The sequence below is a fragment of the Dermacentor albipictus genome, chromosome 3 (assembly GCF_038994185.2).
Source record: "Dermacentor albipictus isolate Rhodes 1998 colony chromosome 3, USDA_Dalb.pri_finalv2, whole genome shotgun sequence".
Lineage (NCBI taxonomy): Eukaryota > Metazoa > Arthropoda > Arachnida > Ixodida > Ixodidae > Dermacentor > Dermacentor albipictus.
Genome location: NC_091823.1, coordinates 15,174,083 through 15,189,417, shown reverse-complemented (window position 1 = coordinate 15,189,417; position 15,335 = coordinate 15,174,083). Strand labels below are relative to the sequence as shown.

The window sequence follows — 15,335 nt, the reverse complement described above, 5'->3', positions numbered from 1 at the left end:
CGTCGCGCGCGATACATCGAGGGGGGTGGATGGAATTGGGGCGGAATCTAGGATTCTGTGAATCTGTGATTGCGCAACATGTATATTTGCCTTGTTTGACGCATTATATAGAGCGAGTTTTTCTTAGATACGTACATTTATTGGAGACTTACACGTATATTTAAATATCTTGTTGCGAGGTTTCGTGTATACGTGCAGTGAACTTTGTTTCCAGTAGAGTACACTCTAGTTTTCAGTGACAATTTTTGCCCTTTATCAAGCTGTATCTTCGCATTTGTATATCCCATTGTATCTTCGAATTTCTAATGTACGAGTGCGAGTCAAATAAAAGTAAGCCTACCTACCCCGTGCAATAATAGTTTGGTTCATTATCTGCGAGGCATGCGCGTAGCAGAGCGGCATCTCTCATTTACAAAAGTGGTACGCGTGTGTGAGGATAAATGTTCTTTAATGCTCTCGTATACATTGGCTTGAACATGGTTGCGTGACATAATGGACACCCCGAAAGCTGAACAGCGTGGTGTCGCGAAGTTGCTGACAGCTGAAGGTGTTTCCCAAAAAGAAATTAATCTGAATAACGAAATTAATGGCTGCCGTGTATGTTGAACATTGCATTTCATTGGTCACTGTGAAGTGTCGGAGCAAACGGTTCAAAGATTTGACTCGCCCTCGTATAGCTTGCAGAACTTCTGCTTTTTATACGTGCTATCTGTTGCGACTATAATTTCGGTGCAATTACTCTTGATTCACGACTGGTGACAGCTGCTCCTGCGTAATACATAGGAACGAAATGACGGCGCCATGGAGATTTTGCACTGATCATTTCATATATACAAGAATGTAAACACGGTTCTTGAATGACAAAGTTTCATTAACATATTTGTCCTCAACTTGTTCATTTCAAGGCCTTTTCATTTTTCATATCAGCGGCATGCACTGCTTTCCTGGTTTAGAACTGATACAGTTCTAAAGTTCGTGTGATATTTTCTTTACTTATTAAGTAGACAAAAAACGTGGAAGCATTGATATCAGTTACATTGGGCACAATTTTTGGCACATACAAGAATATTATTTTATGAAAAAATACATATTTTACTTGTTTGGACAGTGCGTAGCGTTCAAGAATTCGTTTGCAGTATCTTTGGCAATTGTAATACTGTTATTATTCATATATTTGATCCCTCGACCAATTGTTTAAGAGGAAGCTTTAGCTCGGGCCCAATCCGACGCGGACTATTCAAATACATGCAAAACGCTGAAACGCTTTTCTGAGATAATCCTGCCAATCACTTTTAATGAAATTTGCTGCATTAGAGAGAGAAGGTAAGTTATACTGTCTGTTGTAAACGGAATTTCGATTTACGGCCTGAATTTTGTATAAAATATTTTGAAAAATTTGAAATTACGGGAAAATAGAAGCACGTCGTTTACACAATAATAGCTATGCACCAAAAACAGATACCTCTGTTCTGTAAACGGCAACTATTAGAAAAGTCAAAGCGGACAAATTCGGTGTGTCAAATTTGTATCTTACGTGAATTGGTTACGTTGTGTACAAGGGTTCTGCAGAAGCCGGTTTTCCACAATACCAGCTTTTTTGAGATTCATGTTTAACATATCTACTTTGTCCGCTGTAGATGTACTATTAGATGCAATTCACAGAATTATGATATAATTTTTCATTGTTGAGTTACTGTGCTTTAAGCTTGATAGTTCCGTTTTCTGAAAATTTGCGATTTAGGACAATTTTTAATAAAGAATTGACCGCCTAAATGAAAAATTCGAAACCAACAGTCACTAGAATTTAAGTTATTCTTTTAAATGCAACAAACATCGTCAAATTTGATGCAGTTGTTGCGGGGAAAAACGAATTCCCCTTCTACACGTATTTAAATAGCAGCACCCGAGTTAAAGCTTCCTCTTAAGTAGGAGGCCGAGTTGCAACATGAGCCCCCTCGAATGAAATTTCTGGCTACGCCACTGGAACATATTACGAGAATGCCCCGCGTACCGCGATGAGAGACAATTTTTTTAACAACAAATGGACATGATTTGCCACGATCCGTTGACATTGCCCAGCATGTTAGGTCCAATGCACGGCCCTTCAAAACAGCGGCAGGTTTTGGATTTATTGTTCGAATACCTGTCAGAAATTGGTGTAATAGAAGAGCTTTAAAGATTGAACATTTCATATACAAAAGCCTAAATTTACCCGCCGTGTCACCTGTAAATATTAGTATCAGGCCCACTTGCACATTTATTACTTATTTCTATTATCTTTTTCTCCCACTCACCTCTGGAGTCTTTTAATCCCATTCCCCATCCCTATACAGAGCAGCATGCCAGCGGTTGTATATGCGCAGGGCAAAATTCTCTGCTTTTCTGATAAAGAGTCTCTCTCTCTCTCTCTGTCTGCGTGTCTAAACTAAATTCCGGGATTGTGGGTTATGTAGATGTGGCGAAAGAGCTTTGGTACCGAAGATTTTCGAAGCAAAGCCCTGTTGAAGCAGACTTACTGTGACGCACAGCGTAACGCGATAATGGTTCCGTGACGTAAGGACTTGAGCTTTTCATACGTCTAGGACGTGCAGATTTTACTGTTTTCCCCGCATTTTCCGCGCGTTGGAAACACACGTTTCCGGTACGACACGTAACGTTGTCGAGAAAACTTCGCCTTGGTGCTGATAACACGACATATGGGCTATGGCACCCGTCCAAACGTACGTAGAGCCCCCAGCTAGGTCTCGCTAAAACCGTGCAATGCTGTCAAAGCTACCGAACGTTTTAGAACAGTCGCTACACAACGTATATTGCGCAGAAGAAATAAGTTCATTACGGACTGTTTCTTGACGCGTAGATGGAGTAGAATGATTATACACGGTAGACAGGACATAAAACAGTGCTGAGCATCAGCGTAGTTTGCCGAGTTTATTTTCATTGTATACATTTCAAAGAATGCTTGCCAGAGCGGGCATCATTGTTGTTTTAATTTCTACAAGAAGGGTTCTGCCGCATCGTCGGCTAGTTCCTGTCAGCTGGTCGCTCCGCCGCGGGTGCACGCAACAAAATAAATTAATAAAGGCAATTCTTTCTCAAGCCTTTCGCGATGCCTGCTGGCCCACTTTTACCAACTCAGAAATTTAATAGCGTTCTAGAAACAAAGAAAAGAAGACTAACATGCGCGGTAGTTTAGTGATTTTTGTGTATAGAGCACACGATCATCCCTCGTTACGTGTTCGAATTTTCCTTTCCTAGGTCGTCTTGTTTCTCCCTTTCTTCATTGAAGATATGCAGTGCCAAAATACACAATCGTGACGGTAGATATCGCAACAGCTCCATCTCGGCCACGCGACAAACTACAAAATCCGGCTGCGACCGCAGCATAACGCAGTGTCGTGTTGTATGATACGCTGCGCTGTCGCTTCTCAATGGACGCTGCGACGCGTAGCTTCCACGGCGTTGCACATTATTTCTAGTGAGACGTAGCAAGGCTCCTTTATCTTTTTGTATGCTGATTTTACCTCTATACGTATACCAACTTGCGTCGAGTCCATCAGGCCTGAATATATGCCTCTCCGACATTGTTTCTCGCAGAGTTTCTCCCAGTCGCTGCCTCCCACGTGCGCTCTCAACGAACAACGCCGAAGTCGGAAATGTCCGGCGCACCCGGTGTCCCATTAGTCGTTATACGGGAATCCGCTTACTCACTTGCGCTCTCACTGGGACCGCTCTAACTCAATGAGTGAGATTCTCAGAGCAGCCGTAAGCTCGTCCGGCTCGAAATCTGGTTGGTCCCGTGCGTTAGGTGCAAGGGTGAAACGTAAAGGAGAGACCTTCTCGTGCCCGCCTCTTCCGCCTTCTGTATTTATTTTTCGCATACTTTCTTCCTCGTCAGTACTTCCTCGGCTTAGTTTAACGGACTTGTTTTACTTTTACTGTGATGGTACTCGGTTTCCTTGAATTTGATTCCGCGCATCGCCTTTGACATTAGCTAAGAGGATACCTGGAATGCCTTCACGCTTTTCTTTCACTTTCCCGTTTTATCCCTCAGCCATTCGAATTTACTGAATGGTTCGAACATAGAGGGACACAATTTTTCTATCGCAAAAAAATTGCCCGGATAGTATGGCTGCTCCAGGTCGCTTGCTTCAGAAATCGCGCACTCGCAGTCAGGTTTGCATGTTTAAGTGTTTCTAATTTTATTTAAGCGAAGAACACAAAGTTTCCGAAATTCAGTGCTTCACAGTGATGATGATGGCTTAGCTAATAAGTGTGCAGTTAGTGGTATGCTGATCATAATTACAACAAATTAAAAATTGCAACATAACACAATACAAATGCATTCTTAAGTTAGGTTAAATGTAAATATTGTAAATATTTAAAGTGCAGTTGAATCTTTCTTTGTCTGCGCTTCTGTATTTTGCAAAGAAACATAACAACTACGAAAGGAAATAGAACAACTGTGCAGTTATCGACATTAGAGGTGTGTGTATTGGAGCATATAGGCTCTAAATTACGTATATCCACTTTTAAATTGCACCTCAAGCAGTATACTTTCCCGACAAAATGTTTTCTGCTTAACACATAACGGCTAGTATTGAATCTCATTGTTCAGACTTTGCAAGCGTCTGCACGCAAAATTCGACCACGGAACACGGTGTGCTGATGCATTCGCGACTCGTGGCCAGGACGAGTAGTCTCTCTCGTAAATCCCACTTAAACGACGGCGTGTTTGTTAGGATACCTTGCTCTTGGCGAGTTGGTTCAACAGCGCGAAGGACAAGAACAAAAAGGGACACATACGACTGGCTACCATCATCGTTTGCGCTGTTGGAACTATCAATTGAGAACCTGTTTCCTGTTTGTGACCATTATATTGAGGCGCCGGTTTTTCATGCCCAGAAATTTCATCCCTCCGAAATTGAGATGCGCAACTTGAATATAAGGTGCTTAAAACAACATTCATGGAACCGGGAGTTTGAAACAGCATGCGCTAAACCCCAGCGTCACTGGTCAAAGCTATCACGACGAAGAGATGCATGGCAGCCGCAGCGGTAAAGTATCGAGCGGGCACACGCTTCGAACGCCGACCTTGGCATTGTTCTCTGACCTTTCTGCTTTTAGCATACCGCGCAATGGCAAAGGAGACAGGGACATAATTAAACGTAACAGCGCTTCACTTGCGGCATTCATAGTCGTCGTGCTTTACTACTGCACTGCCCGTACACTGAGTCATCCGTCGGGTCAGGAACGTCACACTTCGTCACCCTATACATTCGTAAGAGGGCGCCCGCTCTTTGCATTCATACAAATAAGCGACAAAAGATAACGGTTGGCACGACAAGAGCCTCGCGAGAGGTGACTGAACCGTGAATGTCGTGAAACAGCATCCGCGACGGGTGAGCTGTATTTTAACGCGGTGACGAAATTGATGCAGTTCTGGCTGTAACGTTTCAGTGAACTCTCTCTCAGCTTCACGGCGAAGGCACTGAAAATACGTGAAATCCGTGAGCGCTGCAGGTTTACTTAAACTAACTTGCCAAAGAAGCATACAAGTGGTCATTAAAAGAAAGAAAAGCCCGAAACCTTTTGATTTCACCATCTATTTGCTTGTGCTTTGCGGATCTTCCATCAACTGTCCGTGCTTTTGCCGGTCTATAGCTAACCCTCTTAAGCTTCGTCTACAGGAACTGGACACGGGCGCGGGTCGAGGGAGAAGTCGAGGTGACCCAATCTCATTCTGGCGCGTTTAAACTCATCCTACTAAGTGGGTTGGGCCAGTCAGCCCACCCCTTGCCGGTCGGTTGACCAAACCCGCCTCGGCGCTCGTTTGGGACCAAGCTGCTATGTCGTTTACGTGAATCCTACTACCGGAATTTGGCTTGACAAGCCAACTCGACCCGACTCTATTGGATTCATGTAAACGTGTTTGTTTTTTCAGGTTCTGCATTCGTGTTTAAATTTGTTGTTCTTTCCTTAGCAATGCATGTTAAAACTATCCGTTTCATCCATAGCATATGAAAGCACGAAATTACATATGCTACTGGTTTGCAGCAGTCGCTACTGATGCTGCGAGAAAAATGATTAACAAAGATGTGACTGCGTAAGAAAGGCATTGTTGACATTTTTATGCTTTATTTTATCTTGTTAAATATATAAAAAAAGGTATGCAGAAACTCGACTGGAGTTGTGTAAGTATGCGTAAGCATTGTTCCACTTGGTAATCTCCCGCAAACGACGCGACATATGTTGGGTCTCGTCTTTTTACATGCATCACCATCTGTTATGCTGGCACAAAATGCTAATAGTTAGCGGTTGTCTATCCGAGTCTATCTACCTCAGGACATCGGTAAGGCAAGGTTATCTCTTGTCCACTCTCTAGTTCGCGTTGTACTTGGAACAGCTTTGCGCCAGAATTCTAAAGGATCATAGATTTCAAGGGTTCACATTGTCATCCAATGAGGTCCGTGTACCTGCCTGTGCAGATGACAGCCTTCTGAGCTGACAAGAGAAGTGTTGAGACTACGCTTGCCATAATGCAGCAGTTTCCTTCAGCTTCCGGTGCAAAAATTGGGGAAGAGTTAGGGTTTCGGTGAGGTGTGTGGTTTACGATGCCAACTCACTTAGCAGCTATTCGGTGCAGGCAGGATTTCAAATACCTGGGTATTTATTACCACCCTCTCAATGTCGCAATGTCACTGGTCAACGAAAGTTGCAGAAGTACAACGTAAGGTTAACAACTGGCAGGGACGGCAGTTGGCCATATCTAGCCGAGTTGAAGCTTGCAGTGTTTCCCTAGCAGCTCGACTTCCGTAAGTCCTGCAGGTATTACATTGGTCGCGGTTTAGGTTGCAAGCTTCGCAACGTGTGTTTGCGACCTATGCATGGAGCTCACGTGTTGAGGGCATGTGGCTGATAACAGTTTTTTCCCCTCTTGATAGTGGGGGTCCTGGTATAGATCGCCTTTGTGCTACGCAACTTGCCTCCTGGTTATTTTTCTTTCGTTATGTGAACAGTACATTTCAATAGAAATGTTACAACTTCGTTTAATCAATTATCTTCCAGAAGTAGTTGTGTCGACATCTGTGAGGGATGGGCCACAGGCTCCTTGGGGCTTCCTGAAGGAGGATGTTGAAGGTTTAACTTTCTTAAGGCTCGCTTTAGTATGGATTATATTTTCACTGCCTCCCGCAATAAAAAAGAAATAAAACGAAACTGCTGCACTCACAGACACATTGCTTATTGTTCCCCATTACCGTGCGCTTTATTTGAAATGTTATTACCTAGATGGTACCAAAGCGTGTCCTCCGAATGATCATTCCTCCAGGGACCAAAACATTTTTCTTTAAATAACATTCGGCAATGCTTCCTGTCAGAACCTGGTTGAAAAAAAAAGAGGCTAGTTTTTGCCATGGTCGACAAAATGCCGTTCGTATCCACATGCTGAAACGATCGAGTGCTGTTTTGTAGACCGTAGTGATGCCGTGTTCTTCTGGGACATTCTCCAAAGAACACTTAAAAAATTTAGATATCGCAATTTAGATACACAGTTAGTTTCCTACATTTTAAAAATCCCTGTGACCCATCATACGACATGTTCATGTTACTTGGCCTACATAAGCTTTGACGCAGTAAAATGTGTGACAGGCACGCTGAACCACTGCAAAGCCTTCGATCGTATTTTAGGGAATCTGCTGCTTACGTTGGTTGTGTGTACGCCGTTCAAGAAACAGCACTGGACAGGATGTCTTTATTGGACGCTTGCAACGGGCTTGCCTGGCTTTTGAATGTGCTTTCAACCACCTTAAATTTCGGAAGCGCTTTGTTCTTCTTTCTTTTTTCTGAAAATTCTGCCCCCATGCATTAAAGGAAGAAAGTGGGTGTTTACCCCAGTGGGTAACGCACTCGGCTTCTCAGCTTGGAGTCGTCGGTTCGAAACTCACAACAGCCAACGTTTATCTTCGACATTTTTTCGTTCGTGGAGCGCATCGTGTTTCGCATTACGGACGGACCGACGGTCAGATTTCCTGGGAGAGTCGCCTAAGAATGCTTACGCACAAAAATATCCCCAGGGATAGCGTTCATCGGCGCGGGGACCTAGCACAATAACGCTTTCAGAGCTCTGTGCGAGAATTGCTTAAAAAAATAGTTCTCGGCAGCACACAGTGAATAATTTGGTTCCTCTCTATCTTCGACACAAAGTGCAGAAGGTCAAAGCAGTGAGAGGTGTTTTATTTCCCGCCTGCCGCATGGGACTGGCATGAGAACGTAACCAGAATGAATTGGCCTCGACGCCACCGTTGCAGGCGCTGCGCAATGGTGGCGTCTATCTCTGTCACCTGCGGTTTCCCGCATGTGACAGAGATAGACGCGGATTAAATTTATTTCCCTTTAGGTTGTCGCGCACGCGAAACAAGAATGCACTTACGTGGACTCAACGGTGCGTATTTTCGGTATAAATGAGAGAAAGCGATTTATTTAACGTTATTTTTAACTACAACTAGCAGGCCTACGAGCAATCATTAGGAAGCGATGTCTTCAAGGCCCTAAACTTCAACGCTCGCTACGAGCGGGCTAAAAAGCTTTTTCCTGAGTGATTCCAGCCGTTTAAGGGGCCACGAAGTCATTTAGAGATGAGCCTTGCCTTGGCCGGAGGCTTCGCGAGCCGCAAGAGGCTGAATAAATGAAACATGCCTAGCGACGCAACGTTTAAGTTGCCGCACTAGAACTTCGTGACGTCACAAATTTTATTTGCATTTGCCGGAGGCTTATGAACTGTTTATTGCTAAGCAAAGATTACGTTGTACTTGGAAGAAACGGGAGACCCAATCCAACACTTTTTGAGAATAATTACAGCACAAAACCGGTTTAAGCTTCACGTCATAATGCGCGATCCGTGACGTCACACTGGAACTCTGGCACCATGCCTTGGTCGCGAGATTAAACACGGGAGACTTCGGCGTTGATTTTCTTCGCTACTATAGCGACTGTCAAATTAATTTAATCCGAGTCTCGATGCAATACCTTACCCATCAAATCTGTTTTGGTGTTCTTCTGTTGCTTGTTTTGTGTCCTGACAAGATTCCAGGTAATCTCATTCCCTCGGAGCTTGCTGTATACCCCAACAGTGCCAGTGTGCGAGGCGGGATGACAAAATCCCTCCAGGAAGTCACTCCACAATCGAACTATGGATATTCTTGCCTAGCCGCTGTGTTGCACATATGCAAATATTTGCCTTCTTTTCCTTTGTACTCTCTGCTATTCTATCTAGCTCCCTGAACCTTTACTTTTTTTCAATTCGTTTCTCTTTTGGCGGTAATGTGTGCGCATGCCTATTTTTGCCATGGAATCTCACAAACTTGACACCTTTCTACTCTCCTATCCTTAAGCAGTGTTCGAGAATAAAGTGGATATTGATATAGCGCCCTCTGTTTGCATATGACAGAGCCTACCCATCATTCTTAAGGGGAAGGTTTAGCTCCAGGCCAACTCCGATTTCCCTATTCAAATACACGTGAAACGCAGAAATGCTCCACTTGTACAGCCACTGAACCAATATTAAGTTTTACACTTAAGAGAGGAATCTGAATTGTACCGTTTGTACGACGCTTAACTTTAATTAGTAGCTGAAATTTCTCACAAACATTGCTGGAAATCGAGAAGCAATAAAAAAAAACATGACAAAGTTTATAAATCAGTCACCTTTAAGATAAAAAAAACAGATGTAAAAATTTTGTGAACTTCACATCTCAAAGCATCTGAAGCAGACCGACATCATACACGAGCGTACGGCTTAAAATTGTTACAAAGTTAACATAAGCTTTGCAAAAGTACTATTCACAGATTAATAGTATATTGAAGAGCGGTGCTCTTGAGATGCCAGTAGATGCAATTTAGAGAATTGTGTGGATTTTTTTTTACTGCAGAGTTACACAGTAGTGCTCGAGTTTCTTTTCTTTCTTTTTTCTTCTATATGCGATATTATACAATATTTTTCTTTCCAAAGTGATGGCGTAAATGACGCATGTACTTCGTAAATTCGGTAAATCTTAAAATTCTCTCTGTTATATGCAAGAAAAACAGAAAGAGAAGCCGCCGAGAGGAGCGCAGGGGATGCCCGGAAAAATATATTTCTCAATTCCCATGTATTTGGAGGGCAGATTAGGATGTAAATCTCTCTCTCTCATTTCGATGCGACTTCTTTTTGCAGCGATATTTATTTCGCTGGTGTCAGCTTATCGGACTTATTTTGCCTCAAAGATCCGACATTCACTCCCGGTTTCCAAACCCCTGATGGGGTGTTTTAAACTTGCATGTGCGTTTCAGTATCCTCACAGAAGTTGAATTGCTTTTTTTCCGCAAACACACATTGTTCAAATATGTGTCGACTTACAACAGATTTTCCTTTTCTCTTTCTTCTTTTAGTGGTGGTGACCGTTCTGCTGGCGATGTTCTCTGTGCTGCCCCTGCTGATGATGATCATAGGTGAGAAAAATCATGGTGAAGGGGTGGAATTGAAGTGCTCTGTATAATTATTTTTTAGTTCGGCATATCTCCCAACAAGATGAATCATTATCCAGACACGGTGATTTCAAAGATAAACTACCGATAAACGTACAGCTTGTTATACGCTGTGTGTGTTTCGCGGTCATAATTTCCGCAACAAAGGTGATATATATATATATATATATATATATATATATATATATATATATATATATATATATATATATATATCTGTGTGTGTGTGTGCGTGTGCGTGTGCGTGCGCGTGCGTGCGTGCGTGTGCGTGTGTGTGTGTGTGTGTTTGTGTGTGTGTGTGTGTGTGCGCGCGCGCGCGTGTGTGTGTGTGTGTGTGTGTTTGTGTGTTTGTGTGTGTTCGTTTGTTTGTGTGTGTGTGTGTGTTTGTGTGTGTTTGTGTGTGTGTGTGTGTGTGTGTGTTTTCAAGAACCAACAGGAAAACGCAGAATAAACACACACACAGGATAAAGAAAAATTGAAAAAACGCGTGGTGTTGCCTTACATTCATGGCTTGTCACATAGGATAAAAAAGACAGCCCAACGCCATGACGTTCAAGTTCTGTTCTCCGCTCCACAAAAACTAAGAGGCATGTGTAAGAGGGTGAATGCAGGATCCAAAGAGGCAAACCCTAGTGCTACGATCTGTCAAACTAAGCACGTGACAAAGTACGTGGAATGTGCAACTTCAGTTGTTTACCAAATCCCACTAGATTGCGGGAAAGTATACATCGGGCAAACTGGACGTTGTCTAAATGATAGGTTACGGGAGCACAAATACACGTGCCAGCTTCTGAGAGCACCCAGCAACCTGGCTGCACATTGCAAACAATGCAAATGCTCTCCGCTTCTAGAAAGCGCCACAGTCATTGGCACATCAAAAACAAAAAGGGAGCGAGAAATATCGGAGGCGCTTGCGATAGCAAAAGAAAAAGAAATGTGCGTAAGCACTCCGTCCATCGCGCTTATCAAAGCTGAGGTTGAGTTTGCCAGGGCGAACGGGTGCCAGTGAACCACGTATGCCTGACCCGAACTATGATCACATTCCGTGAACTTGTCATATCTTTTATACCACCCCCCCCCCGCCCGCGCCATATCTCTTTGTATATAAGCGCGTTATTTAACATTATTAAACAGTTGGTAGTTTGCGCTACGTCCGTCCATGTCCTGTCCTTCCTTAATATTGTCTGTGTAAAACTGAGCGCAATATAACCATGAAGGAGAGATGACGGGTAGCATTTCAGTTTTCAGTTCCAATCCAACCATGAGGCACTCGTTCGCAGTTGAAGGAAGGCAGATGCACAAATAAAAACAGATATATATCGCATTCAACATATCCAGACGTATAGACTTTAGGAAACAGTGTTCACAAGCATTTCACAAACACTTCCCAAGTCGTCACTTTAAGCAAGAAAAACCCGCCGTGGTTGCTTAGTGGCTATCGTATTCGGCTGCTAAGCACGAGGTCCGGGGATCGAAACCCGGCCACGGCGGCCGCATTTTGATGGGGGCGAAATTCTGAACACCCGTGTGTTTCGCATTTAGGTGCACGTTAAAGAACCCCAGGTGGTCCAGATTTCCTTAGTCCTCCACTTCGGCGTGTCACATAATGAGATCGTGGTTTTGGCGCGTAAAACCCCATATTAATTTTAAGCAAAGAAATAAGAAAAAAGATTTAGCTCAGGAAAAATTTTACAATACGACAGGAAAAGCAGAGCAAACGTTGTTGCCTTGGATTCGGAGCTCAGTGCTGCCTTGTCGGAAAGGAAAAGTTGCTTCTTCAATTACAACTTGTTTAACAGCACACGTAGCAGTTATCACGAAGAGCAGTGGCAAAGTTTCGAACGCCTTTTCAAGTGTCCAGTGGTTTGGGAAGCTAGAGCGCGACTCAGCGTAATGTGATAGATAGGACCTACGAGTGCTAACGCATCGCATCTGCGAGAAAACATGTTTTCAAGCAGCGTGCCTCCCTTCCCGTTGTGCCTCCTTCGCGCAGGTGTTCAGTACCTACAGGAATGCCCTAAGGAGCCCAACATCCCGCTGTACCTGCTGATCGGCGGCGCGTTCGGCCTCATCAAGGTGGGCACGCTGCTCTACCACCAAATGCGGCGGCGGCGCTATGAGCGCCTCGACGACGCCTTGGCCGACGGCGACATCGACGAGCTGTGGTCCTCCACTTCGACGAAGGTCACCGAGTACGCGCTCACCATCTTCCTGCTGGTCTGGTTTGGCATGGGCAACCACTGGGTGCTGCACATCTACCGACCCCGATACGAACCACTGCTACGAGAACCCAACAACTACTGCGACAAGACCGTGTACACGTTCGCACTCATACACCTGCTCGTATGCTACGGCGTCATCGGCCTCTGGGTCATCGAGGTGATCTGCCTCGCGCTGTGCGTAAGAGTGTTCGGACTATGGTGCAAGAAGTGAACGACGCCACCCGTCGCTCCAACCGCAAGCGGACATATTCGCGCGCCGTGCGTCTCCCCCCCCCCCCCCCCCCCCCGACTCGCTCACGTGATCCTCGAAACGGACTGTGTCACCACGGAGATTAGCTGCGAGCTTGTATGAAGCTTCTTGAAAACAGCTTTTGACTCAGTGGCGAAGACTGGAGACGCAGTGTGTCGCGCAGTATGCAGTGGGACAAGATTGTCCGAGCGATGAACTTTGTACTTCGACACGCAGCGATCAAGCTCGATTGCGAGGCGTCATCGCACCAACTTGGCCCCACGCTGAAGAGCGGGGGTGACGACCGCTGCTTCCGTTAATGCAGCAGTGCACGTTCGTTGGAAACAGTGCATGATCGGCAAGAAATGTGCGTGTTTAACTGAAAGGTCGACTGTTACTGTTGCTCGAGTGTTTAAATGTTTGCCTTTGCGGCTCTTTTTTATTTATTTTCGCGTTGACCATGTTCCCGTGTGCCGCGGCGTTTTGAGCTTCTGGGAGGAATATTGGAGGTATGTACTCGTCAGCAGTTACCGCCTTGCGTGACAGAGGCAGCTATTGGCAGTGCCGAGTGATTGACAAACCCTTCATAAGAGGGACCGACACCCTTCCTGGTTACTGAAGTGGTCTGCCTTTCTTTTACAGATGTACGCTCGTCTCCGTATTGCAGATCTAGTAAGGATTCAACTTAAACAGATTGTTAATAAGGCATTAGAACTAGCTTCCCTCTTTGGGTACTACGTTTTAATCTTGGTCTGAGCTTCGTTCGCTAGTCAAATATGAGAATCAACTTGATCGAGCCTTAAGCGATGAAACTAGCTTGCTGTTGCAATGTGCCTCTTCTCTGCTTGGTGAATGATTTCAGGTGCCCTCGTCACACCTACTCGAGCTATGCTTGGAATACGAGGCATGGCTTTAAAATACCCGCCTAACAGTGTGGCAACGCAGGGGGTAGTACACCGTGAAACTGACATGCCGCTCGTTCAGACAGCTCATTTGTGTCGCATTAAGCAACAAGCTCCTCAGTCCACGGCTGCAGAGAGCGATTATATTACGATTGCTATGATGAAGAGCACACATGTGACGTGAGTGAAGCGTTCTGTACTGTGCCTCCCAAAAGACTTGTCGCTGTCCAACCAGCGCTTAGGGCTTTGTAGTCTTCGGTATCTGATGCCTCTACGAGCAGCGCCCACCAACACTGTCCTTGTATAGCTACAAGATATCCTACACAACACTGATTCATGGCCTCTGAAACCATGCGTGCCACTGTAGGGTAACCCATGTGTCCCTCGATCTCTGAGGTCACAGGATTTCGTCACCCCAGGTGTGTTTTCGAATCACGTGGCGGAGCAAACAGAAATGCGCAAGGCAGTAGAAGATATAAAAGTCGATCCTATCTTGCCAAGGATCAACAACCTCTGTCGGAAATGACCACAAGTTAAACATGAAAATGAGCCGATCGCATGCTACAGGGTAAGATGTTTACAGTATTGATGCCCTTAACTCCCCCTTCAAAGGGGGATTTCTTTAGGGGCTCCAAATTGAGGCACCCAAGCGAAGTTTTGAAGCATAGAGAGCACTGTATTTCGTTCGAATGTTTCTTCTTCGCTTCAGCACCGCGTCGTATCAAGCACGTTCAATATTTCGAAGAAAGACTGCTTCGGACAACTATGGTTCAGAGATCAAAAAGACTTCGCGAGTTTGGAGTTTGTTGATCGTCTAAAGAGGACAGGTGCTGATTCAAGTGTCTTCTCCGTGTTTCATGGGTATCTTATAAAGCTAATGTACATCTATAAAATGGCCTAGAATCCTGTTCTGTGCCACCAAACAGATCCGTACATGGTTTGGACAGTTAAACGTTGACCTGCTTCCCCAAGAACGTGAAACATTGAGTGCACATAAATATTGCTCACTGCTCCCTGTCTGCCTGCCTTAATATACGAGCAACGCGAGGTCTGCACTCTTGGCTTTCCTCTGCTGTCAGCCAGTCACATATATACACACATGTTCAAACACAAGACGCGCAAATGTATCTTAACATGTCTACGCATTTCCTATGCTGTTTATTACGCAGCCTCATGTTGGCGAGCCCTGAAAACATGTGCGTGTTAACTGTGTCCCGTGTATTCTCGTACCTTCTCTGTTTACATCTAATCGCAGACGTTGCTGGACACGCAAGACAAGGCGCCGCGCTGTTATCGCGGCGATGATCTTCATGTTGGAAACCTTGATACACAGCTATTAAAGGGTGAATCTATCTGGAAATCTTGTGTCATTGCCTTCTTGATTTATAGAGTTAACCTTATTAAAAGCCACCACATGTTGCAGACGGTATGGCTAACAGCTTCCAGCCAACGTTAGCCCAC

The 15,335-nt window shown here is 44.7% G+C and overlaps 1 protein-coding gene across 1 annotated transcript in view; it reads left to right on the top strand.

Annotated features, from left to right (window-relative positions):
- LOC135917484 (uncharacterized) overlaps positions 1-15,222 on the top strand; it is a 274,840-nt gene extending 259,618 nt beyond the window's left edge. Inside the window, exons 3-4 of the mRNA XM_065451050.2 lie at positions 10,426-10,485; positions 12,515-15,222. Coding sequence (XP_065307122.2) covers positions 10,426-10,485; positions 12,515-12,954 — 500 coding nt within the window. The 3' untranslated portion in view covers positions 12,955-15,222. The remainder of the gene's footprint in view (positions 1-10,425; positions 10,486-12,514) is intronic.
- The last annotated feature ends 113 nt before the right edge of the window (positions 15,223-15,335 follow it).